The following is a 27,054-nucleotide window of genomic DNA, read 5'->3' on the forward strand; positions in this document are numbered from 1 at the left end:
AGTCCAAGTCAATATGCATAGGAGACCTTGTTGCCACAGCTCTGTGAAACACTCTGTATGTTACCGTGAATCTCATCAGGCAGAGACAACTCCTCGACTGCAACACATGGGAAGACATCTGTAATCTTACTGTTCCTCTTCAGGGTCACTGTCTCACTGGAGGGTTGATCAATTTCAGGGGCACCCACCTATCTCCCCACAGAGGTGGGATGACACGTCCCACCAATACATTTCTGGGCTCGGAGCTCAACTGGGTTGCCTCAACAATTACTGTGCTTCCCACTGTGTATGTATGTGACAAATAATCTCTTGAACTTGAACTTGAACTTGAACTTGATATAGGTCCAGAGGAAGCGGGCAGCTTGCCCCAGACAAAGTGTTCACACAGTGGTTCAAGTGTAACGCTGTCTCAGCTTCACTCTGCCGATCTTGTCTGGCATGGGTCCTCCCCTCCATTTCTCAGAGTTGGAGAGCATGGACAAAAACTGGCAGCAGTCATCATCTGTGACATCAACCGGTGTAGTCTATAGTCTATAGTCTCCAGTAGTTATCAGACCTTTTCATCACTCGTATGAGCTTTTTGATTGCATTGCTGCCAATGATCATGTCGTCTGTCTACCCTGGGATGATCAGTGTCAGAGTGAGCAGCTGGAAACCGTGGACGGTCACCTCTAAATCATAGACTGCAAACGGAGTGACATGGTGACCTCCAGCACCAATTATGATAACGTCTTCAGCAGGACTTTTCTTTATATCGGGGCAGTATTGCGAGAGACGTGCCACAGCATCCTCACTCAGAGAAGATGACATGGAGCCACTATCAATCATGGCTTTCAGCTCAGCTCCGCCAGCTGCAAGAACATCATTATAAAACAAACTATCAGTTCTCTGAAGCCTGTGTGTCAATTGGAATATGGCAGTCTTCCCAGAAGATGCAAAAAAACATAGAGAGCTGTACAAAGATTCCAAGTGGTCGCTATCACAACTGGGAGGGTCACTATCATAACTCACACCATCCTCCCCTAAGTGCGGACCAATCAGTTTCCTGACTGCTGAAAAGGGTTGACATTGTGCGGTCAGAACAAGCATGTCTTGAATGACCCAGTTAATGGCACTGGAAGCAAAGCTTATTGTCACAACAGTGGGTGAATGCAGAGTGAGCAGCATCTTGACAGACAGAACAAGGCATTTTGTACAAACCTCCAATTCTGAGAAGCTTTGAGCCAAACTGCCTGGTTGAACCCGACGCCATAGGTCTTTGCAGAAGCACTTTCTCCAGCATTCCGATTAGATGGTCCAGGGCAGCAGAGTTTGAGGCCTGCACCTGCAGTGAGCCCCAATCCTCAGCAGAAGCAGAAGGCAGAACAGCAGTGTGAGAAACATCAAGTGTATTCATTGACACTTTCTCCTTAGGTGTCTTGTTCACCACTGACCCCACCCCCGAATGATACTCATTCAGAATATCCAGCACCCAAAATGGTTTATTCTGGAATAATGGGACACACACAACCGCAGTTGTTCAGCATTAATGGAAAGATGCTCAGACCGTTCACCCTGGCTGGCCCTAGAAAGCAAGGTTCCATATTAGTGGACGAGTCAGCCACATGCGCCTCAGTGCTTGTTAGAGGCTAGCCAAAATGCTATTTGTTAGCATTGCTTCTAGAGCGATAAAAATAGAAATCCTCCTCGCATTTCTTTTAAGAGTCATATTCAGGGTAAATGCTGATAGTTTTGCCCATTATATGAAACACAGATTAAACTTAATGCTCAACTTGTGCTTGAGTGAACCTGGAGACCAATTTACCACAGCATGGGATTTCCAACTACTGTGGATGACCCATAAAACACTGCACTGTATGAAACAAACTCAATGGCCACCTTGTGGTGGTGACCGAATACAATTAAATACAACTGGTGAAAGAACCATGGCAGCAGTCCCACATTTGACAGGAATTTAACTATAAATTTAAGCTATTGATTAACACTGTTACACACACACACACACACACACACACACACACACACACACACACACACACACACACACACACACACACACACACACACACACACACACACACACACACACACACTATTATATAGTATTATTGCAACTCGTTTCAAAAGGTGAAGGCCAAACGGTTTGCCATACTCCCCCGCTATCTAATCCCAAACCCCCGCCCCCCTCCTCGCTCCTAAAAGGGTGGGTGGTTGCTTCCTCTTCTCCGTCTTCAAGCCATGGTTCGGATAACTACAACAACAGAAGAAGCGGCACGATCTAGAATTAACCTCAGAAAATCTTTATTTTAATTTTCATCTGCAAAAACTGGATCTCCGAAAAGGCTAACGAAGGGACTGCTGCCGGGACAATTTTGCTCCTCGATTCATCCGGTGGAGGGAGGGAGGGAGGGAGGGAGGACACGGTGCGTCTCGAGTCGCTGAAGCAGGTTCGGTCTGCTGTGTGTGTGTGTGTGTGTGTGTGTGTGTGTGTGTGTGTGTGTGTGTGTGTGTGTGTGTGTGTGTGTGTGTGTGTGTGTGTGTGTGTGTGTGTGTGTGTGTGTGTATGTGTGCGTGCGTGCGTGCGTGCGTGCGTGTGTGTGTGGGGCGGGGGGGGTGTTAGTCTGTCACCGCCAGCCACGTCGCCATGGAATTCGGTGCGTCGTCCGTGTTCGACCAACACAAAGGTAAGGATTTATATCAGGTTAACAGATGGCTGAATAACTGACGACACGAGCGAGAGATAAGAAATGGAGGGCGGGTGGGGGTGGAGGGGCTACAGAGTACAGGAGCGACGTAGCTTCATTCTGTTGCCACGGCAACACTTTGTAATATATATAGATTTTTTTACAGAGATATTTTTAGATTTTATATTATAATGTTTGATTTTTCTTTTTATCAAATCATATCTGTGGCCAATAACCTCTGCTAATATATATATATATATATATATATAAATAGTTGTATGTTGTGGTCATCACTGCAGAAGCTTATTAGCCTATTACAGTGTTTCACAACCGGTTTTCTTCCACTGCACACTTTTTAAAATTAAATAACAACTCACACCACTATCCTATTAACCACTAACCTCTATGTCACAAAACATCCTAAACATGAAGAACTGCACGTATCATCATGGCCTACTAATAGTAACGCAAGACATGTGAACGATTTGTCCGTAGTGAACAAATCTTTAAAAAGATTCAACAGTCGGGAGTCACTCCAGAGGCTACCGAGTGAATGTTGTGAAAATAATAACTGAGGACTAAATCAAAATCCAAGGCAAAAAAAAGGCTGCTCTGATTTACACTTTACATTCCACCGAAAAGAAATCATCCGACTGAATTAAATGATTCTTGTCAGCATTTTATTCACAACTCACAGCCAAACCGACTCTTCTGACTCCAGTTCATCAGTCACTGGGAGTGCATTACACTGACTCAATCAAAGAAAGTCTGATTCCGAGTCTGAAAAAAAATTAACGACTCTTAAGTCATTACTGGCTGACTCGTCAATTACTGAATGTCAAAATAGAGTTGAATCTTACCTCACCACCAATAGTTTTCACTTTCAGTTAGAAACTTGAGCTTGTTCTGATGAACACAGAGCTTCTGTTATGTCCGGAACTGCTGAATTTGATGAATTGGTACATCCCTGTTGATCTTGCAACATAAGAGCCCACAGCATACGGGGCGAGCACAGTCACAATGGTTGACAAGCACTGGCCTATTATGTTATTATTTCTTGCAACGTGAAAAGCATAGACCGCACATCTTAGCAAAGATGTTCTGAGCCTGAGATTTATTTCCTCAGTGTCTCACATTGTAAACAAAAACTAAACTCTGTGTGCTGTGAAGAGATCTACACTGTACCAGTGGGAATGAGCCTTTTCAGTTAATAATAATAATAATAATAATAATAATAATAATAATAATAATAATAATAATAATAATAATAATAATAAATTAATATTGTTTGTAATGGAGTACACATGTAGGTGAAGTACACATGTAGGTGATATGTTTAACAAATCTGATGTTGGTGGTCATTCTTCCTATTTTTAGTTAATTTTTGGGAGTGTGTTTTTGGTGAAGATGCCGAGTGCAGTGTTGAGTTTGTCACAATTCACTCTGAGCCATTTTCACTGAAGTAATATGGCGCAAATGTGTAGGAGGAGTTATGTTGAAACAGTAGGGAAGAAGTCAAAATGAAGGACAAAGCACGAGTGAAAGTTGGTATTTTGGTGGTATTTTATTGAACAGTTGGTCAAACATGGTGAACATCGTCCAACATAATCTTTCGGCATTATCTATTGTAGTTGCTATTGCTGTCGCATCCAGGTCAATATTGATAATATTAGTGACCATATTGGTTTCAGTATAGGTGACTCGGAAGTAGCCACCCTTTATACTGTAAATGTTTCCCTATGGCTACGCCGTCACTCAGTAAGTCGGTGAGCATGTACTTCTCCAAGTACTTCTGCAGTACAGACATTGGCGTTGTTACCGTAACAGTCAGCATTCCGACATTGTTAAGTTTTAGAGTGCCACTGATATTTGTCTAGTATGAAACACTGAGTTGGTCACCCTTACAGCCGTATTTCCACTTCAGTAGCCAAACCTGCAACATATTTCATCCGTGATAGTTGCAAATAACCTTCAACAGAAGAGTACTTACATCTGAGATTATTAATGTAGGTAGCTAAATTCTCCTCCATGTGTCTAAGAGCAAGTCTAAATGTTGTTTTTGAATGATATTCCATTTTAAGCAAAGTTGTTTTTGTTGAGACACTGTTAAAAGTAGAAATCGAAAAAGTGTATTCTCCAACTTATTGACTACAATAACATCAGATAAATTCCAATTTTGATACATGGCTAATACTATCAGCAAGTTCGTGGGAGGTATGGTTGTCTTTGGAAGATGTCTTTGTTACTGAATGTTGCACAGTATTCACTCACTGGCTGCTGTGGTTTTGTGTCAATAATATCTGCTATTAGTCAGTGATTTTGAATAGTGGTTGACTTTCACTAAATTAATGTACAGCATTACAAATATGCCTGTAAACATGGTCAATGTTCTTGTAGTAAGCTACAAAGCTGCTGGGTGAGTCGTACTGCAGATGTCTGGGTGCTGCTGCATGCATGTGAATCTACAACTGCATAACATGATCCCTGCTTAATAATTGCATATGTATTACCAGAAATTGTTAATAAGCATGTATCTCCTTTTTAGGGCTTTGACGATAACTGCATTACCGTGGTACATGACGTCACCGCGGTATTGTGCACATTACTGTCATCCCCACAATAATAATTTTCATTTACAATTTTTTTTTTGTATTACATTTTTTTGCTATTGAAACTTAAAGGAGGATATGAAATATGAACACAATAATCAGTGCTAAGTTATCATCATTGACCATCCATCCTTCTATCCTAAGTTCAAGGACTTCTGGGGAAACTTTTCAGGTGCTCCGCTCCTGCTCTTCACTTCAGCTTTGCACGCAGCGCATGTTTGGGAGGGACAGTCCATTATACATATGGAGGATTTCTTTTGTGTGTGTCCGATTACTTACTTACTACGGGTTATGCCTTCTGACATGTAGGGCAACAACAAAGGTTATCCACTCCTGTCTGTTTTTGGCTGTTTTCTGGACACTTCCCCAGGTCAAGTTCATAGCTCTTATTTCGTCCTCAACCGTCAGGTAGTTTTGGGTCGTCCTCTCTTTCTTTTTCCATCTGGTGTCCCGTGTAGGGCTACTTTTGGGATTCTGTTTGGCTCTCTCCTCATCACATACCCAATCCAGTTCCAGCGCCATCTCGCAATGATATTATCCATGCGGTCTTGCTGGCATCTATTAAGTAAGTCTTGGTTAGATATTGTGTTGGGCCAAAAAATCCTACAGATTCTTCTCAGATTTTCTGTGTTGAAGACAGACAGCTGTTTGATGTCACTCGCTGTCATTCTCCAGCATTCCAAGCCATACAGGAGGGTGGAAAGGACACAGCTCTGATAAAGTTTGAGTTTGGTCTTGGTGCTGTATTGCTAAGACCGGCATAGATTGTTGAGCATTCTGAATGCATCCTAGCCTTGTATATTCGGTTCTTGATATCACTGTGTACTCCCCCATCATGTCTTACAGTGCCTCCAAGATAGGTGAACTCCTTTGTTATCGGAAGATCTTTTCCATTTATTTGGATTGGTATGGGGTTTGGGATGTTTAGTGTCATAACTTCAGTTTTCTTCTTGTGTATCTTCAGGCCAATTTGTTGTGCAAAGTCTCTGAGACGTGATGTTTTCTCTTGCATGTGTTTGTGAGTGTGGGAGACCAGAGCCAAGTCATTAGCAAAATCAAGGTCTTCTAATGGTGAGAAGAGGGTCGATCGTATGCCTGTCGTTTGGTCTTCTGTTATCCAACGCCCAGTCGATAGCGATGTTGAAGAGTAGCGCTGATATCACACACCCTTGTCTTACTTCGGTCTTCACCTGGAATGCGAGGCTACTGTTTCCCACTCTACAAATGAAGTTCGCATAGAAGGTCTTTATGAGGTCCACTATATTCTGTGGGATCCCATACATTCTTAAGATGTCCCAGAGGCTGTCTCGGTGGAGCCTGTCGAATGCCTTCTCGAAATCTACAAAGTTGATGCAGATCTGTCTTTGCCATTCCGTGTACTGTTCTATTTTGTTACAAAGGGCAAATATCTGGTCGATGCATCCCCTCCTTCTATGAAATCCTGCCTGTTCATTTCTCAGCTATTCATCTGCTGCATCTGAGATTCGTTGTATGACAAGCTTCGTCATGATTTTACTTGGTATTGATAGGAGAGTTGTCCTATTCATAGTACCACAGCCCTCTTTTCCCATTGCCCTCCAATGCAGCCTGCGATTGCTCGTAGAATACGTCCTTAACAGTATCATCACTATCGTTCGTTGGAGCATAACACTGTATTATACTTGTGTTGATTTGTTTCCCTCTCAGTCTGATCTTGAGCCTACTATTGACAGGTTCCCACTCTTATCAAGCTTTTCTCTACTCCTTTCTTTAGAATGATGGCTACTCCTTCCCTGTGGTGTTCCTCATCCCTCCCCGAGTACAGTACTGCTTCTCCTGTGCTCGTCCTAAGTCTCCCTGATCCTGTCCATCTGCTTTCACTTACTCCACTTGGAGTAAGTGAAAAAGTGTATCTGATTATGATAAATTATTTCTAGGGCTGTACCCAACTCAGAACTTTGTCGATGGAATCGGATTCGGCTCTTCTCTGCGATCGTGGTGCACAGAGCGCCGTGTTCGTGTCTGTGTCCGGACACGGACGATTCACACATATAATATATTTATGATTCCCCTTATTTATAATTCCTCATTGAAATGTTATCCCTGTGCATTTTTGTAAGCTCCTGTCTGTTTTATGCTGTTATTGTATTGCACACTGACTGAAACGAAAAACAAGTCCTGTCCCCCCCGTCGGTAAACTGTTGTACCGCGATTATACGTTGCTTTTCATCGCGGTAAGAAATATTCATATATTCCGTAATGCAGAGTCACAGTGATCAACACCAATACAGCCAGTAAACACCTCATCATACGTTAATTTGAATGTTGTACACAGTTGTTACAGAAAGTATGTGTCCTTGGCAATTCTGATATTGCAATTTGATATCTTCCAAGTACATTGTCAATGTTTTCATGTCCTGATAAAGGCTAGTTCCTTTTTATCAAAACAAGGTCACATCAAGGTCACTTACTGTCCATTGCGGAGCTTAGAAAAGCAACGTTTTTTTATTTTATGTCTCCTACAAAAATGGACTGATTTGGATCAAACTCGAAAGACAGCATCTCGGAACTGCCCCGAATCCAAATTGCTTTCATGTCATAGGTACCATGACAGCGTTACACCACTGACATCAATTTTTCATGAACCAACACAATAGGGGTCTCCGCCCCCTTCAGTTGCCGTGCCGCTAAATATAGCTGCATTGCAGCAATGGACCGGGTTCCACTGAATGACAAGTAATGAACAAAGGAGCCACATTGTGCACATGTCTGGCTGCACATTTGTACTACACCTTGGACTTCCCAAGATCGGTGGTCTCAAACTACAGGCCTGGGGGCCACATCCTGCCAGCGAGAATTTAAGCCCCAGCTTCATGTTGATAATATATTGATAAATCTGGCCTGCAAATTTTTTTTCAAATCACAATGCTTAATTAATCCACACAAATGTACTTGTGTTTTCAAAATATGCAACTGAATTAAATAGATCATAAGAGAGCAATTTCTAACAGGACTAATAGGCAATTCACTAATGTGCAGGAGAAAACAAAACAAAAAACCAGACCGGTTTTCCCTTGAAGTTCAACATGGCCCCCTTAGCAGAAGACAGCCGGGCCAGTGGCCCCCAGGTCAAGTCAGTCAGATCACTGCTATAGGTCCACCTGGATGGCAGCAATGAGCCTTAGACTGAAAGTGCTTATTGGCCATTGTTGGCCAAGAGGTGTTGCGTTTTGTGTCCCTGTGGTTGATTAGGACTGGCAATATGGCAAAATGTCCAAAGATAGTCTGTTATGCGGGCAAACAGTGACCTCTAGGCAAAAGAGCCCCTCTTGATATAAGCTTTGTGTACAATTTTTGTTGTGGACTGATGTCTTGATAGTTCAAATATCAAGATATAACCACGGCACTTGGTCGACATCTTCACCATCATGCTTCTGGCTGCCCTGACATGATTTTATTTTTCCAAATTTCTGAAATTGATAAATTGGCAAATTTTTGACCAATCCCTTAGCTGTTTTTTTTTTTTTTTTTTTCCTTCACGTCAGGGGTGCTGGTGAGATGCCAGTTTACGCAGCTGTGCAGTTTTGCCACCATCAGACAGTGCGCAAAAAAGTAAGATGTCATTAGGAGCAGTACACCAAAGTGTAAAACATGTCGTTTTCTATTGGCAGTTGGTGGCACTAGGACTATAACTCACGATTGGCACATAGATCTCTTCAGGCTGTGACTCTTAGCAAACATGTGAAGTTTGGGACACATGCAAGCACCACGTCTCGATTATGCACATTTTAGTATTTTTAGAGCTTATAGAGCTTATTGTGCGTAATCACCGGGTGTCATGACATTTCACTGCATATATGTATGACTGTATGTATATGTATGTGACAAATATTCTCTTGAACTTGAACTTGAACTTGACCATGTACACTTGAGTGACAAACCACCTCCTGCCAGTAGGGGGCGCTATGACAAAAACTCAATATTTGCAAGTAAATGTCTTCAGGCTAGGACTATAAGATAACATGAAGTTTGGGCAGATTTGACCATGTACATGGTGGAAGAAACATGGAAATTAGATGCCTTGCCCCTCCCACGCATTGAAGGAAAACTGAAACTGTTCACAACTTTTCATCGTTAAGGCCCTTTAAATATGCTGAGGTAGATCTTTTTTTACCTGCTAGGTGTAGTTCACGAAAGTATGGATACTGAAAATGGCCAAACAGGTAAATTCAAGACCTCGCCACGCCCACACCATTCGATGAAAACTAAAACTTAATGTTCATCTTTAAGGTCTTTTAAATACGCTGAGCAAGTTGGAAGTGGATCTAATTATCCCTCTAGAAGGGTTTGCAAATCTTTTCATAAAATACATGAAAAACGCACAAAATTTAAAATGGCCGACTTCCGGTTGGGCAGAGCTAATGAAAGCCAATGTCCACTATGTCTGAAATGATGAGAGCAATGCAGGTATCAAATTGAGTGAATATCGGAGCAGCTATAATCCCGACGAGCCATCTATAAGTCCTGCCAAACATTCCGGGCGCTTTGGAGACTCCCTCCAAGCCCATTCTCTGGATATTATTGTTATGGTCACTGGTTCTTATGTGTACCCCGAGTTTCATGACTTTGAGTATAGCAAGGGCGTCAGAAATGCAAAGGCTAAAAATAATTAGGGGGCGCTATAGACCCGACATGCCACACCCAAGCCCAAATGCAATATCGAATCTAAATGTTTACTAGTTTCAACATGGATGTAAGTTTCATGAGGTTTTTGTACACCCTAAAGTCCTCAAACATGTGTTTGGAAAATTAAAAATGACAAACACTTGACTTCCTATTGTGCGAGAAAAAAAGAAAATGTAGCATGTTCTTAAAGATGAGAGCAAGGATCCCTCTGAATTTCATGAACATCAAAGTAACTTTATCCCAAACCTGCCCTGCATTTGGGGGTGCTATGGAGCCTGCTGGCCACGACAGAGCCCAATGACAGCAGAACTTTACTATATTCGCCAGTTCTGTAGTGTGTGTCGATTTTTGTGCTTTTTCAAGCATTTCAAGCCCCTCAGAAATGCAATGGATGACATGGAATAATGATAAGACGCCTCGCCACGCCCACGGTGTATGACGAAAACTCTAACTTTTCATCCTTAAGATATTTTATATACGCTCCCCATGTTTGAGGTGGATCTGATAAACCTGCTGCAAGGAGATCGTGAAAGTATGTAGCCTGAAAATGGCCTGAACATGGACCTGCCACACCTTAATGAAAACTATAACTTTTAACAACTTTTTATCGTTTAGGTATTTTATAAACGTGGAACAAGTTGGAACACTGGATCTGATTAACCCCTTGGAGGAGTTCGCAAAAGTTTGCATAAAATACATGAAAAACGCACAAAATTAAAAATGGCCGACTTCCGGTTTGGCGGAGCTAATGAGAGCTAATGTGAAATATGTCCGAAATGAGAGCAATGCACGTACTGTAGCGCGAACACTACACTTTAATATTTAACAATTAATAACTAATAATTAATAATCAATAATTAATTGTCTTGTTTAGGGCAACACCCCCATTTTAGGCGTAATTGGGGGAAACTAATGGGTTTATTTGAAATAAATCCAACATTCAACATAGTTTATGAGTCTTGTACCTAAAGTCGCTGATTTGACAGTAATGTAAAGAATGCGTGATCGGAGATGTACTGAAGGGACTTGGTAATTAAATACAATTCTAAGTTCTAATCTAAATACACGGCAGAAGGAATATTCTACCAGCTTAACCCATGCGTTGTACAGCTGCTGGAAGCCCTGAAGGTTGTAGCCTGTTCCGTACCAGGAGACGATGCGCTTCCAGGGGGTTAAATACACTGTAGCACAGTCAAAGGTTCGGAGAGATGCGGCTTGGTTTGGGGTCTTCCTTTGTCCTGTTAAGGGGGAAGCATGTTGGTGTGGTGCTACGACCAAGTTGGAGGTTGTTGGGATGTGGTTTGGTTCGAACTATTGCTGTTTGAACCGATCAAAAATAACTTACAAGTCATCGTCGGCCATTCAGCAAAACTTGCGAAGCTATTATTAACTCGAGAAATCAGGTTGCTGAATTACAAAACTATCGAAAACTTCAGTAATTATAAAATCAAAACAGGAAAGGTGGACTCACGTTGCGCTTTGCGGCTCCAGAAAGTTTTAACAAGGAAGAAAGGATCTTCGTTGTCTGTTGGCACAGGACGGCAGGGTCCACTCCTAAAGAAACATTGTAGCTTAAACATAGTTTGGTTACAGATTGACATAATGACTCATGTTGATACCGTTTAAAAAAAGAGTGATTTGCAGAGAGGTCTTTTTGAAGTGCTATCAGTTCATAGTGGTTGTCTGGGAGAGTTCATACCGCTGTGTGATTTTGGTGAGAGACAATCTGAGAGGTTATGTGTGTGTGTGTGTGTGTTTTACAAAGGGTCAGCGAGATTATCAACACAAAGGTTGTGGTGTCCTGTTATGTCAAAGGGGATTTTCAGTCTCAGCGTTTGGAGTTGTGCCTTTCAGGTGTTTATTACAGGTCCGTCAGATTGAGACCGGGGTTTTCACACCTAGCTGTTCATCGCTGCTCAGACTTAGTGGCACTTAGGGGACTTAGACGTGCCATGCCCAAACCCAAATGTGATATCGAATTGTTTCAAAAAGGTCAAGCTGCACAAAAACAAATACCCATGTATTCATATCATTAATATATTAATATGTATGAGTGAATAGTTCAACATATGATATATTAGAGATCTAACTATAAATGTATTAAGACTGTATATATTGTAATATATATTACAAATATTAAAATACATCAATATTAGTTATTTAAATAATGATTTCTGCGCAAAAACAAATACGCATGTATTCATGTCATTAATATATCAATATGTATGAGTGCCTTTGAGTAGGAGTATAAGTATGATCTCTGAAGCTCCACAAACTTCCATTACATTGATCCTGTAATTGTCACCCAGTTATGAAAAACCTATCAGAGTAAAAAAATTACAAAAATTCCAGTGTAGCTGCGGTGATTGTAGGGGTCCAAAGAGAAAACATTCACAACACAGTAGGTAGCTAATTGTTCCCAACAATTGTATTTCATGGCCTTTAAAGCTTGTGCACACAGGAATGTCAAGAGTATCTGACTGTACTGTCTGACATTGTATTTCCCTCACACAGTTAAGCATTTAAAACACTTAGAATAGATGTGTAGGTTTTATAGCTCCCTCTGGTAGGCAAGTAAAATTATCACATTTTCAAGTTCCAAGTTTTTATCCTCACAGTAGGGGTGGGGGATACCGCATAATTTGATTTTGATCCGATACCAAATAATACCAGGGAAGAAACATCAATATCGATACTGGAGGGGGGGGGGGGGGGGGGTGGCTTAAGTTCCCATGCATGACGCGCACTAGATTCAAGATTCAAGATTCAAGATTTTTTATTTGTCACATACATATACATACTTTCATACATATTTGCAGTGAAATGTAATGCAACGCACCCGGTGATGAAAAGGTAAGAGAGTAAGGCGCAGGCGACCGCTAGGGGTGGCGCCACTATCGCCACTCGAGTGAGTCGTGATAGTGTCATTACACTAAACCTTATGTCCATAATACATTAAATAATGTAAAACAACATTTTACATTTTTGTCATATTGATGGTTAAAGAATAACTAGTTGTATAACAAAAATAACAATAATAGTGAAATACAATAGCTCGGGGTGAGCTCCACCCACTGTCTTCCCCAATGGACTCTCCCACAAGCAGACAAGTTTGTAGGCTACCTCTCTGCCTTTAGGCGTCTTGATCCTGACTGAAGAGGTATCTTTGTGTGTTCACCTTCATGGTCATCCTGCTCACTTTGCAACCTCAGTCTGTCAGCAGCTCTATGGGTAATGTAGTTAGTGTCAGATGCAAGGTCTATCAAAGTTCCAATTTTCTGACCTGCAATGGCAGTGACCTCCAACAGCATCATGACAACAGCAAGTTCACCGATTCCAATCCTCCCCAGAAGCTTGGACTGATTTTTACTGGGGTTGGTTGTTCTTGCAGTGTTGTTGGTGAAAGCTTTCCTGCACCTTTCCGTCATGTCTGGGGGTAGGTCAGACAGAACAATCCTGTTGTTTATAAGTTAATTTACCTTTTCTGCTCTCCTCTTCATTTCACCTGTTACCATCTTCTCTTAGGCAGAGAAAGTAATGGTGATTCTTTTTTACAGTCTGTTTCTGCATAGGAAGGTCTCTCTGCACCATCGTAATGGCAACCAAGGCATCTTCTGCAAGCCCCCAGCCTTTTCAAAGCAGCTTTCTTTTTGTGGAGTTTCAGACCCCTGAACTTTTTACTGAAGATTTTATCATTATGCTTTCCATCACCCCATACATTATGCAACCACATGGTTTTGTGGTTGGTGACATTATTACTAGGCTCCACCATAGGACCCAGAATCGCGATTGTGGCGCCTCCCCTTGCAGCTGCCTGTGCGAGCACCTTGTGTCGATTACACACATTTTGGTATTTTTTAGTATTTATAGAGTTTATTGTGCGTAATCACCGGGTGTCATGACATTTCACTGCATATATGTATGACCGTATGTATATGTATGTGACAAATAATCTCTTGAACTTGAAGGTTAGCCAGTCTCTTTTAATGAAGTCAGGTAACTTGCTCTCTATCACTTTAATCACCAATTGGTTCTTTATTGCACCAGAGTTTCCCAGTTCTGTGAGATCTGACAAGGCTTTTTCCACGGACTGTATCAGGTCCACAACTTTCCTTGGCTAGTTTCCCTTCCCGGTGTTCCTTCTGGTCCCCGGGCGCGTCTACGTATGCTGCCCACTGCTCCTGGCTGTGCCCCCGGAGGAAGGACAACCCAGGATGGGTCAAAAGCAGAGAATCCATTTCACCGGCCACCATCAAAAGCATGTGCATGTGTGTGTGTGTATTTTGGTTTTTACATTCAATGCCTGCCTTAACTCGACTCGGCACAGAAACCAACAGAGGACGCTGGACAACTCCATACTTTTTTCCTTCTTTATTAGAGAATCACAGAATCAGGTATGTTAGGTTGATAACCTAAGAATAAAATAAACAAAAAGAGAACATAGTTTCCTGTTGTGCTCACCACATTCTTTCCTTCCCTCTCGAAAAATAACGGTATTTAAATCAGGAGGGGCATTATTTTTAAAATATTCATCCTGTCACTGTTAATATTCTCCAAATGTAAATTTTTCATTGATTATTATTATCATTACTAGTTATTTTTTAAATTATTAATATTACATTCTTTATTTTAAGAACATTTAAACGGTTTAGTACGTTCCTCTTTATGCCTCTTTTAAATACTATTTCTACTTAAGAGGGTTAATTCTGTTTAACCCTCTGGAGTCCCCCACACTGGTGCTGGCCACGACTGCATCACAGCGAGGCGCGTGGCCATGGCCACGTCACAGAGTCATTATGCAGAGCAGCATCAGGGCTGAATGGAAAGGATGTGGATTCGGGAGCCGCGAAGCCATTGACATGATAAATAGGTGTTGGTTTAGGAAGACAGATAGAGAGAACAAATGCAAGGTCTAACTTAATGTCAAATCTAAACTAATTTAATAGTAATCATATTATTCTAAAACAGAAAGTCGAAAAGTTGCGATTCTAAGCTTTCTGGCATTTTTTTTGCTGCGAGCGTATGATACAATCACGTGGTGGTAGAGCTATTTATTAACCAAAGTCACTTTTTCTTTTACCTGCGATCGTGCGGGCGCGATTTTCGGATTTAGAGGGTTAAAGAAGGGGTGAGACCAATCACACACTTGTTGTATCATCACAAGGTATGCAGCATTTCAATAATTGCGCACTCAGTAATGCCATTTGCCCCCTACCCCTTATCTGATTCGAACGAACTTCGGTGTGTAGGTTCAGGGCAAAGCGGGGGATGTGTCCTGAGTTTATCAGGATTTCTGGATTATGCAAATTTGTCTTTTTTGTATTTTGACTGTATTAACAACAAATTTGGCATACATCATTGTGGGACTGAGATGCACATTTATATTATAAATTAGCAAGATCGGTCCAAAAACATGACAGCCATCAAGCAAAAAAACGTAGCTCACACCCACATGCATCAATTAATGTGGCACTTTAGATTTTGGTTCATACTGTCCACCGGGTTTTCAAATACAAATTTGTGGCATTTGTGGCGTCCCCTATAGGTTGGGCCCACGATGCTTTGGTAGACCTATTCACAAACATAGACTTAAGATATCTACCAAGATTTGTGATGATTGGACAAATAGTAAATGAATTATGGCCGATTTTCTGCCAAGCCCCGCCTTTGCAGCATTTCTTTCGGCCATTTTTTAAACTGATCTTGCTCATTTATAGCAGAAATGTGTATCTCATTCCCGCAAAGCGGTATATCAAATTTGGTGTTGATACGGGGAATGGGCATGGCGGGGGTGCTTTCTATTAATTTAGTTTGTTTTCTTTTGTCACGGGGGAAAAAGTGCAAACCTGCTAATATGGTTTCCTTCTGTTAATATACCATTGTAAAACATGTCATATTTTTATGATTTGTGCACTACTCTATAACGACAAAAAAAATCACTACAAGCCACGCTGTCTGCCACAGACACAGTAACAGAGACCAAGGACATAGGGGGAGGGGTAGGGACTAGTAAGAGATTACACGATTAAAATTTTTTTTCATTATTAATTATTATACAACAGATTATGGCAGCTTGCTGTCCTCTTGGATGAAAGCGCAAGTGAGTACAGATCCAACATTGCGGCGCCCTGCTGCACTAACTAAAAGACAGACAATTTGTTCCAACTCAAATAACAAAGCGAATTGCAAAAAATAAAAAATAAAAATAATAATATATATACCGCGTTCCAAATTATTATGCAAATTGAATTTAAGCGTCATAAACATTAAATTTTTTGTTTTTCAATTAAACTCATGGATGGTATTGTGTCTCAGGGCTCTTTGGATCACTGAAATCAATCTCAGACACCTGTGATAATTAGTTTGCCAGGTGAGCCCAATTAAAGGAAAACTACTTAAGAAGGACGTTCCACATTATTAAGCAGGCCACAGGTTTCAAACAATATGGGAAAGAAAAAGGATCTCTCTGCTGCCGAAAAGCGTCAAATAGTGCAGTGCCTTGGACAAGGTATGAAAAGATTAGATATTTAACGAAAACTTAAGCGTGATCATCGTACTGTGAAGTGATTTGTGGCTGATTCAGAGCACAGACGGGTTCGTGCAGATAAAGGCATAATGAGGAAGGTTTCTGCCAGACAAATTCATCGGATTAAGAGAGCAGCTGCTAAAATGTTGCACAAAGCAGCAAACAGGTATTTGAAGCTGCTGGGGCCTCTGGAGTACTCAGCGAACCTCAAGGTGTAGGATCCTCCAGAGGCTTGCAGTTGTGCATAAACCTATTATTCGGCCACCCCTAACCAATGCTCATAAGCAGAAAGGGTTGCAGTGGGCCCAGAAATACATGAAGACTAATTTTCAAACAGTCTTGTTTACTAATGAGTGCCGTGCAACCCTCGATGGTCCAGATGGATGGAGTAGTAGATGGTTAGTGGATGGCCACCATGTCCCAACAAGGCTGCAACGTCAGCAAGGAGGTGGCGGAGTCATGTTTTGGGCCAGAATCATGGGGAGAGAGCTGGTAGGCCCTTTTAGGGTCCCTGAAGGTGTACAAAAAGAAGAACCGTGCCTTCCTTAGCAAAATAATCTTCATGCATGACAATGCACTATCTCATGCTGCAAAGAATACCTCTGTGTCATTGGCTGCTATGGACATAGAAGGAGAGAAACTCATGGTGTGGCCCCCATCCTCCCCTGACCTCAACTCTATTGAAAACCTTTGGAGCATCCTCAAGCAAATGATCTATGAGGATGGGAGGCAGTTCGCATCAAAACAGCAGTTCTGGGACGCTATTCTGACATCCTGCAAAGAAATTCAAGCAGAAACTCTCCAAAATCTCAAGTTCATATTGGATGCAAGAATTGTGAAGGTGATCTCAAAGAAGGGGTGTTAACATGTAACTTGGCCTGTTAATACATTTTTGAATGAAATAGCTTTCAGTAAATATGACCTCCTAATGCTGCAAATTATATATATATATATAAAGGAACACTGCGCCAAACCAAAGCTGAGGACCTCGAGGATTATATCGATTTTTTTTTAAAACGAGTACCTCATGGAAGACGATCAGGACCTCAATAATCCCATGAAAAGGAATTGTGACAGAAATTCAAGGGTCACTTGTATCTGCAGTTTTTCAATCTGTGGTTTTTAAATAAAGCGGCAGACAGAAATTGGTTTTAGCTTGTACAAGGGTTGGATCAGATATGTGCTCAAGAGCATCTCCCTGACCCAGCTCCCGGGCTCCGGCACAGGGAAGGGACACAGAAGGGCTGCCCAAAGATGCCCTGGAGCCACCAGTGGTTCAACGGGCGGCTCCAGTACCAAGCCTCTCCCTGCCAGCAGTAGCAGCACTTGGGGGGTTACGGCGGAGGACCGGGGGAGAAGCAGCGCAGCAACCACCACAGGTAACTGCTGGCAGCAAGCTTCTCCGCCCTGCAGCCATCGCCGGGCTGCCAGGCTACCCTTCCAAGCAGCCCCCGCAGCAGCCCAGCCACGCCGTCACCGGCCAGCGCAGCAGCACGAGGCCCCACACTCTGGAAGGGAGGAGGGGGGCAGTATTTCGTCATCCTGGTGGAAGGAGGCAGGTGGACCGTGCTGCTCCAGGGAACCCAGGTCCTCTGGAAGGGGACCTGTTAATTTCTTGTAATTTTCTTGTAATTTGTTTGTATTAGGTATGGGAACTCTGTTTTAGAGTCCGGTGTTTTTATTAATTAAGTTATATGAACCCTGGGTCAGAGTCTGTAGTTTTAGGTATACCAACCCTGTGTCAGAGTCTGTTCAAACATGTATTTTAATTTTTGTTCTCCACTTGGTGGGGGGGTGGTGGGGGGTAGTAGGCTTCGGCCAGGAATTCTTCCATATGGATTCACCAAACAACTGCTAGGGCAGAAGCGCAGCGGCCAACTCGTGTGCCCGAAAGAGGACATTGACAACCATCTGCAAAACACATACAGCGATGCAGCAAGAAGAGTAGACTGCAGAGCCCTTATCAGCCCTCCTATACCAACCACTGACTTTAACACCAAAGAGCCCAGTTTGAAAGAAGTTCAAGCTGTGGTCAAGGCTGCCAGGGCCAGCTCAGTACCTGGACCCAATGGAACGCCCAACCTGGTGTCTAAGAGGTGCCTCAAGCTCACGTTCCGTCTGTGGTAGCCCAACAACTGAGATTTGCAGAAGGAGGGTGGGTTCAAAAGGAGAACTCTACTAACATCGAGCGTTTAGGACCATCTCACTACTCTGCGTGGAAGGGAAGATATTTTTCAGTATCGTCTCCAAACACCTGACAGAGTACCTCCTGAAGAATCATTACATCAACACCTCTGTGCACAAGGGTAGAATTCCGGGGGTTCCAGGCTGCCTAGAACACAGCGGTGTGGTAACACAGCTCATCCAAGAGGCACGAGAAGGAAATGGCGACCTGGCAGTGCTATGGTTAGACCTCGCCAACGCATTCGACTCCATACCTCACCAACTGGTTCAAACAGCATTGGAACGACATCCCAAGTATTATAACATCTTTAACCTGATATTTACTTCGGGGCCCATCACATCGGAGTGGCACCGACTGGAAAAAGGGATCATCACTGGCTGCACCATTTCAGTCACCCTCTTTGGCTCTGGCCATGAACATGCTGGTCAAGTCGGCCAAAGTGGAGTGCAGAGGACCAGTATCCACGTCTGGAGGCCGGCAGCCCCCCATCATGGCTTTCATGGATGACTTGACAGTTACAACCGCCTCAGTCCCAGGAAGCAGGTTGATCCTCCAGGGCTTGGAGAGGTTAATCACTTGGGCTCGGATGTCTTTCAAAGCGTCAAAATCCAGGTCTCTGGTGCTGAAGAGAGGGAAGGTTACAGACCAGTTCCGCTTCTCCCTCAGAGGTATCCAGATTCTATCAGTTACAGAAAAACCCATAAAGAGTCTCAGAAAAACCTTCAACTGCTCCCTGAAGGACGCTGCCTCCATCAGAGCAACCAACTAAGAACTAGAGGGATGGCTGAAAACTGTTGACAGATCAGGACTACTGGGGAAATTCAAAGCCTGGATATTCCAGCATGGCATCCTACCCAGGATACTGTGGCCTCTGTTGGTGTATGAATTCCCACTGTCAACAGTCGAGGGGTTTGAGAAGAGGATTAGCTGTCACCTCTGTAGGTGGTTGGGATTGCCAAGAAGCCTGAGCAGCATTGCCTTGTATGGCAATAGTAATAACCTGACACTCCCCTGCAACAAATTCCCTTTCTGAGTTAGGAGTTCAAGGTTGCCAGAGATAGGGAGGTGTTGCAATACAGGAAGTCCATGGATGTAAAAGTCTCCCAGGCATTGAGGTGAGGACTGGAAGGAAGTGCAGGCACTGGAAGCAGTGGACTAGGCAGAATCACGTCTACGCCACAGAGTGCTGGTGGGATCTGTGGCTGTTGGCAGAGCAGGACTGGGCAGCATACCAACCACCAACTACATCAAGGCAAAGGGGAAAGAGAGGCGGGACTTGGTCCAGAAAGAAGTGAGAGCTGGGGTCAAGGAGCTGCATGCGAGCCAGATGGTGGGAATGAGGCAGCAGGGTGCTTGGACCAGGTGGGAACAGGCAGTGTATTGCAAGGTCACATGGTCTGAGTTGTGGAAGTCAAGTTCCTCATTCAATCCGTGTACGATGTTCTGCCCAGCCCATCTAACCTCTTCTGTTGGGGCAAGGTATACTCACCATCATGTCCCTTGTGCCAAGGGCCACTTGAGCACATCCTCAGTGCTTGTCCTAAAGCTTTCGGAGAGGATCGGTACTGCTGGCGACATGACCTAGTGCTGAAGGCAATCGCTGAGTCCATCTTTAGTGCCATCGACCAGAGCAAGTGTCTCCCACCATCATGACGAGAAATGCGGGAGTGAGTGCGGGACAACATCCAATCCCGCGGCCAAAAGCCCAGGCAGGTCTTCTTGGGTCAGCTCCCAACTGGCAAATGAGGGTGGACCTGGAAACTCAACTCAAATTCCCAAAGCCATCGTAGAGACCACCGTTCGCACGGACATTGTGCTGTTCTCGAAAACATCCAAACAAATGGTCATGCTGGAGCTCACAGTGCCTTGAGAGGAGCGAATGGAAGAGGCCAACGAAAGAAAGAGGGAGAAATATGCAGAGCTGGTGGAAAGGTGCTGGAGACAGGGGTGGCGTGCAAAGTGTTTGCACCATTGAGGTGGGAGGCAGGGCTTTGCAAGCAAATCCTGATGCAAAGCCTATAGCCTCCTGGGCATCACTGGTGTGTGCAAAAGACAGGCCATCGGTAGAGCTTCAGAGGCAGCGGAGAAAGCCTCTAGATGGCTGTGGTTCACAAGGGACAAGCCGTGGATGAGTGCTTCTTGGACACAGACCGGGAACTGATCACTCCCAGTGGGGTCGCCTCGGTGAGGGTGTCTGAAGTTGAAAGACCCGAAACACCCTATGATCCCAGGTACTATCACTGAGGATGTATCCAAGTGCATCATGAGATTAATTTAACTATCATGTCTAACTCTGCAATGTTCTATGTTTATCTTTGTCTATTTGTCATTTGTTTGTGTAGATTTGTATCCCTACAAACTTCCTGCAATACAAGGACCGCAAAACAGAATGTAAAGGAGAGAATCCTAGACTTCTCTTTGGGAAATCATGGGCACGGTAGTATAGCTATTGCCTTGGATGCACTTGATGAACTTCAATGACACCCATTCAGTTTGTTGGAATGTGAGAGGCTTTTGTCCACCTGCTAAAAGTAGCACCTCACCAGGGTGAACCCCAACTTCTGCCTCCTGCAAGAAACTCACCTCACTGCATCTGAGCACCACAAACTCAAACTGTTTTCCGTATCATACAACTAAAAAAAAAGGCATTTCTATATTGATCATCAAAAGTATCCCATATCCAAATAAAACCACAATATCAGACCCAGAAGGGCGTTACATAATGATTAATGGAATTTTTGGTAACATCAAATTAACCATTGCTAATATTTATGGCCCCAATGAGGATGACCCAAATTTCTTTCACTAAGTATTTTCAAATCTCTTAGGATTCTCTGACTATATTATATTGGGAGGAGACTTCAACACAGTACTGGATCCAAGTTTAGACCCTTCTCAAACTAGAAATAATCACAAATCCTGACGTTCGTCGGACACTATAAAACAATATGTGAGTGATCTTGCTCTTGCCGATTGTTGGTGATCAAATAACCAACATTCTAGAGAATAAACACATTATTCATCACCCCACCAAAGTTTCTCACAAGACACTAACCCTGAATTCAACCCTATTGTAATTTCCGATCACGGGCCAATTAGTTTCAACCTCGTAAATGAAACCAACCGAAACCCTCCCGGCAGGTGGCGGTTGAACACCTTACTTTTGACAGATAAAGACTTTAACCCTTTATTTTCCAGAATATGGACTTCCTTCATTGAACTGAATGCCTCCCCAGAAATATCACTATCCTTACTCTGGAAAACGGCTAAGGCAGTTCTAAGAGGTAGTATTATTTCATTCTCAAGAAAAAGAAAGGACAAAAATGCCAAAATAAACTCGAACAACGACTTAAGGAGTTGCACTCCCAACAAGCCCACTTTATCCACTGAGCAAATCCGAAATGAGATCCGGACAATTACATCTCAACTTGATAATATCATTCATCAAAAGACACCACAATTCCTCCTGCAATGAATAAGAGCAAGTTGTTTTAAATCCAATGACAAATCAGGTCAATTTCTTGCCAATCAATTGAATAGAGCGAGAGAGAAAATACACTTATTACAGCCATCAAAGATCCACGGGGTAGGATAACATACAAGACATCAATAACATATTTAGAGACTTTTATAATAAGCGAAATCACTCGGATAATAAATCTAATATATCAAACATTCACCCACTCCTTGATGATATTGACCTCCCTAAACTTTCGACAGGGCAGGCTACCACATTAGATCAACCATTTACTGTAGAAGAACTCAGGAAAGCTCTCTTCTCTATGCTCAACAATAAATCACCTGGATCAGATGGCTACCCAGTGGAATTCTACAAACACTTCTGGCCACTTATATCCCCATTATTCACAGAATGGTTACAGAGATTTAGTCAACCTCCACCATTCCTCTGCACATGAATACCGCTCTCATTTTGGGTTTGCTCAAACCCAATAAGGACCCAACCCTCACATCCAGTTGTAGCCATAAGCCTTATTAATTATGACCTTCACATTATTGATAAAGCACTAACCAACAGAATTTAAAAAGTAATTCAGGTGTTCAATCTCATATCTAAATTCTCAACTATCTCAGACTATTCAATAAATTGGAGGTGGGAGGACTTCAATTCTGCAACCGGGCAACGGGCAATATTAGATGCCCTGGAATTGATATCTCCACCAATCTGTCAGATTTGTTTACCCTTAACTTTACTCCATTGCTCAAATCCATTGAAGAAGACCTAATTCAATGGAACAACCTACCCATCTCACTAATTGGTAGGATAGCAGCAGTGAAAATGAATATACTTCCAAAAATAAACTATATAATTTCAGTGACCCTAGTGCAACCAACAGTACATTTGTTTAATACTCTATACTCAATACTCAATAAATGTTATTGAAAATATCAGAAACCAATAATTAAACCAGCAACACTACAGAAAAACGAAGACTGTGGAGGTCTAGCAGCCCTAAACTTTAGCTACTACTATCTAGCGAACCATCTTCAATTTATAATTAAATGGTTACAACAAGAGCAACAATTGGGTCATGGATGGCGAGACAGAATGTCAGGATTTATCATTATCTGATCTACCATTCTTTACTGAATCAATAAGGAAACATAATTGCTTTAAAAACCCATTCCTTGCAACAACGCTGTCAGTCTGGTGGAGATTCCTCAAACTCAGTGGTTACACTCTATCTCCAAACAAATTCACACCAATCTGGTACAACTCAGATTTTCTGGTTAAAAACAGACCAACAATCTTTAGGTCTTGGAAAACACAAGTAATTACTCATCTAGAACACATTTTTGAAAACCATTCGCTTTTATCCCTCCCAACCTCAACCCAATGTTATAATATCGGTGGCCACAGCTTTCTTCAATTCCTTCAACTACAGCAGTCTCTTAAAAATCAAATGAAATTAATCAATTAAACATCTCACTAATATCGGTAATTTAAAAAAATCCCTTTTCCAGAATATACAAACTTTTATGAAAAACATATGATGCTTTATCTTTACCTAAAATGGAATGGTAATGAGACCTTGCTGTTCCCACTGACATCAACCTGTGGAAGCTTATTTGCAAAAACACCTGACCCGCAACTCAAAAATGCTCAAAATACTAAAACTCATCCAATATAAAATTCTGCACAGAGCTCAAATCACAAAACAAAATATTTAAATTGGGTTTTGTGGATAAAGACATTTGCACTCACTGTTCCCTTAATACCAGAGATGATTACTTTCAGGCCTTCTGGTTCTGCCCACCTATCCAAGCATTCTGGACCAACATCACCAAGAGTGTGAGTCGCTGGTTTGGGTCTTGGCCCCATGGTCGGCAGGTCGGCACACCGCTGGGGTCGCCCGCCCCGTGGGCGGGGTGGCGGGACTTGCGTGTCCTCCTGCATCCTGTGGGGGGGCTGGTTAGGCATTCCGTCTGGTCCTGTCACCCGGGGGCCTGAACCTGGCTGGGTGGGCTCGGCGTGGGGCTCACCATCTGGCCTCCTTCTGTCTCCTGTTGTCACACCCCTCGCCGGAGTCCTTTGGCGCTCTCTGTGCGCAGGGTGCTCATTGCTGGGGGGTCGTACTGTGGTTGGTGGGGCCGTCTGCCGCCCTCTGTTCTTTGGTCCACATGCCAGCGGCTGCCTGGAATGGCGGAGGCGCGTGGTGGGCTGCTCTGCCCCCGTGGCTGATTGCTGTAGGTTGGGTGCCACCAGGTACGGTAGGTGGGCGTGCTATGGTGCGGTGGACACTCACCACCACACCTTCGCACCACACCTGCTACTGGTTGCATTCCTCTCCTTTACTGGCATAACTATGGCATACATAACCAGGCCACATGCCCAATTGTAGTTCTAGTTTTCCTGGACCTAATGAACTGTTTTTCAATACATGTTGTCATCCAATGTTTTTGTTTTTGTGTAAATATTGTTTGGTTCTATGTTTAATAGTCTCACCCGTGGTGAATCTCCCCCTCTTGGAGTAGTGATGAGTTGTTTATAGACCTAAGCATGATAAAAAGTTCTCCAAAGAGGGGGGTTGGTGGTGGTTCTCTATAAACAAAAACTGTGCTCTTGTCATCCTATAGGTCATCCACAGGACAGAGTTATTGCAACAGTTCTTGATGATTTAAGAATGAATAAAGAGTTGCATTGCAGGTTGAGAACTTGAACTTTACTTGCTGACTGATCTAGTTGCAATGGCAAACAAATACTCTGTGTTGTATGCTCAGCATGCTGACAGCACAGGTTAAAAAAAAAAAGAAAATTATACAACAGGGTGGCACGTTTTGTCACTACACGCCACCCACGTGGCATTTTCAGGGCCCTCTGGCACAGAGACACAGATGACGGGGGGTTGTTAACACCAGTTTATTGAAGAGAGAAGGCTAGGTGGAATTTGCCAGGAGCAGATTGAACATGTCATGACATGGACTCCTATCCTGAGTGTGTGTGTGCAGATGGGGTTTTAAACCTTCTGCTCATTAGCCCAACCAATGAGCATTAGGTGTGGCTGCTCACACCACCCCATCCACACACCCCCAACACCAAACTGAGACCAGGAAGAATTCCTGGCCAAAGCCTACCGCCCTCGCCCTCCGCCCCCCCACCACTAAACAGAGCACAAAAATGAAAGTAGCAGACTCTGACACAGGTTTACTATACTTTAAAGAATAAAAACACCCGAGTCTGAAACAGGGTTCCCATACCTCATACAAACAAATGTCCAAAGAAATAATCAACTGGTCCCCTGGAACACCACGGTCGACCAGCTTCCTTCCCCCAGAGTGACGATGCAGACTCCCCTCCTCTCTTCTGGAGCATGGGACCTCTTGCTGCTGTGTTGGCTGGTGAAGGTGTGGCTGGTCTTGGCCTTCCAGAGGACCTGGTGACCTGGAACACCGCAGTCAACTGGCTTCCTTCCCCCAGAGCGACAGTGCAGACTTCCCTCCTCTCTTCTGGAGCATGGGACCTCGAGCTGCTGTGTTAGCTGGTGAAGGCTTTGCCGGTCTTGGCTGTTGCGGCTGCTGCTCCTCCTTTTTCAACTTCCACCATTTTATCTTTGGCTCTTCTTTCACTCTCTTCCTCTTCTTGGCCTCCAGAGTCATCCTACAGACCATGATGCTGCCTAGCAACACACTCCCCTACCACCACTCTGCAGTCACTAATCTCTTTCAGTTTAGACCTCCTGCATAAGATGTAGTCCACCTGTGTGTACCTTCCTCCACTCTTGTATGTCACCCTGTGTTCCTCCCTCTTCTTGAAATACTTATTCACAACAGCCAATTCCATCCTTTTGGCAAAATCCACCACCATCTGTCCTTCCACATTCCTCTCCTTGACATCATACCTACCCATTACCTTCACGTCACCGGCTCTCCACCACTACATCCAACTCACTAAAGAATTCTTCTTTCTCTTCCATCTCACACTCAACTTGGGGAGCATATGCACTGACCACATTCATTATAAACCCATTAGTTTCCAACTTCATGCTCATCACTTTGTCTGACACTCGCCACCTCCTAAACACTTTTGACATATTCTTCCTTCGAGACTACTCCATGGTAGAACAGTTTGTAACTGGCTCCGATACTCCTGGCCTTACTCCCCTTCCACCTGGTCTCTTGTACACATAGTACATCTCGAAGAGAAGAATCTTTATTTGTCAAGCAACACACCACACTACAACACATACACACACGCTTTGGATGGTGGCCGGTGAAATGTGGCCTCTGCATTTGACCCATCCTGGCTTGTCCTCCGGGTGTGCAGCCAGGAGCAGTGGGCAGCATTTGTCGACACGCCCGGGGACCTGGTTCCAAATGTCCATCGCTGGTCAGACGATGATGTGTGAATGTTTTTGGTGGGGGTCCTTACTGATATCAGATGGAGTAAACGCCATGTGAGCACGGGGAGAACATGCAAACTCTGCACAGAAAGGCTCCTTATTGGGAGATAACCCGCCGGAGTACGGTGCCAACAGTGGCGATCGTTGTTAACCCGGGCCTCGACCGATCCGGTATGGAAATCAGATTTGTTGTCCGCATATTTGATTTGGCATGGTTTTTACGCCGGATGCCCTTTCTGACTCAACCCTCTCGATTCATCCGGGCTTGGGACCAGCACTGATGATACGCTGCACCCCCAGTGGCTAGATTGTGGAATAAATGTATAAATAAATGAATGAATAAATGTGGAAAAAATATAGAAATAAATAAAGTGAAAAAAGTTGAACAACTTTTTTTTAATGAATAATCAACTTAAAAATGTGTGTTTATGCTTCCAATTATTAAGTGGAAAATACAAATTGATTGTAGAAGAAAAGCTTCCACTACAAAATTCCCATAACTCAATCCACTGGTAACCCACTGCTC

General features: G+C 43.3%; 1 protein-coding gene across 1 annotated transcript in view; it reads left to right on the plus strand.

The window, feature by feature from the left end:
• Positions 1-2,644: 2,644 nt before the first annotated feature.
• ankrd55 (ankyrin repeat domain 55) overlaps positions 2,645-27,054 on the plus strand; it is a gene marked incomplete at both ends in the record, with an annotated part of 154,044 nt that continues 129,634 nt past the window's right edge. Inside the window, one exon of the mRNA XM_080018326.1 lies at positions 2,645-2,684. Coding sequence (XP_079874452.1) covers positions 2,645-2,684 — 40 coding nt within the window. The remainder of the gene's footprint in view (positions 2,685-27,054) is intronic.

The sequence above is a fragment of the Zeus faber genome (genome assembly GCF_960531495.2).
Source record: "Zeus faber genome assembly, chromosome: 17".
NCBI lineage: Eukaryota > Metazoa > Chordata > Actinopteri > Zeiformes > Zeidae > Zeus > Zeus faber.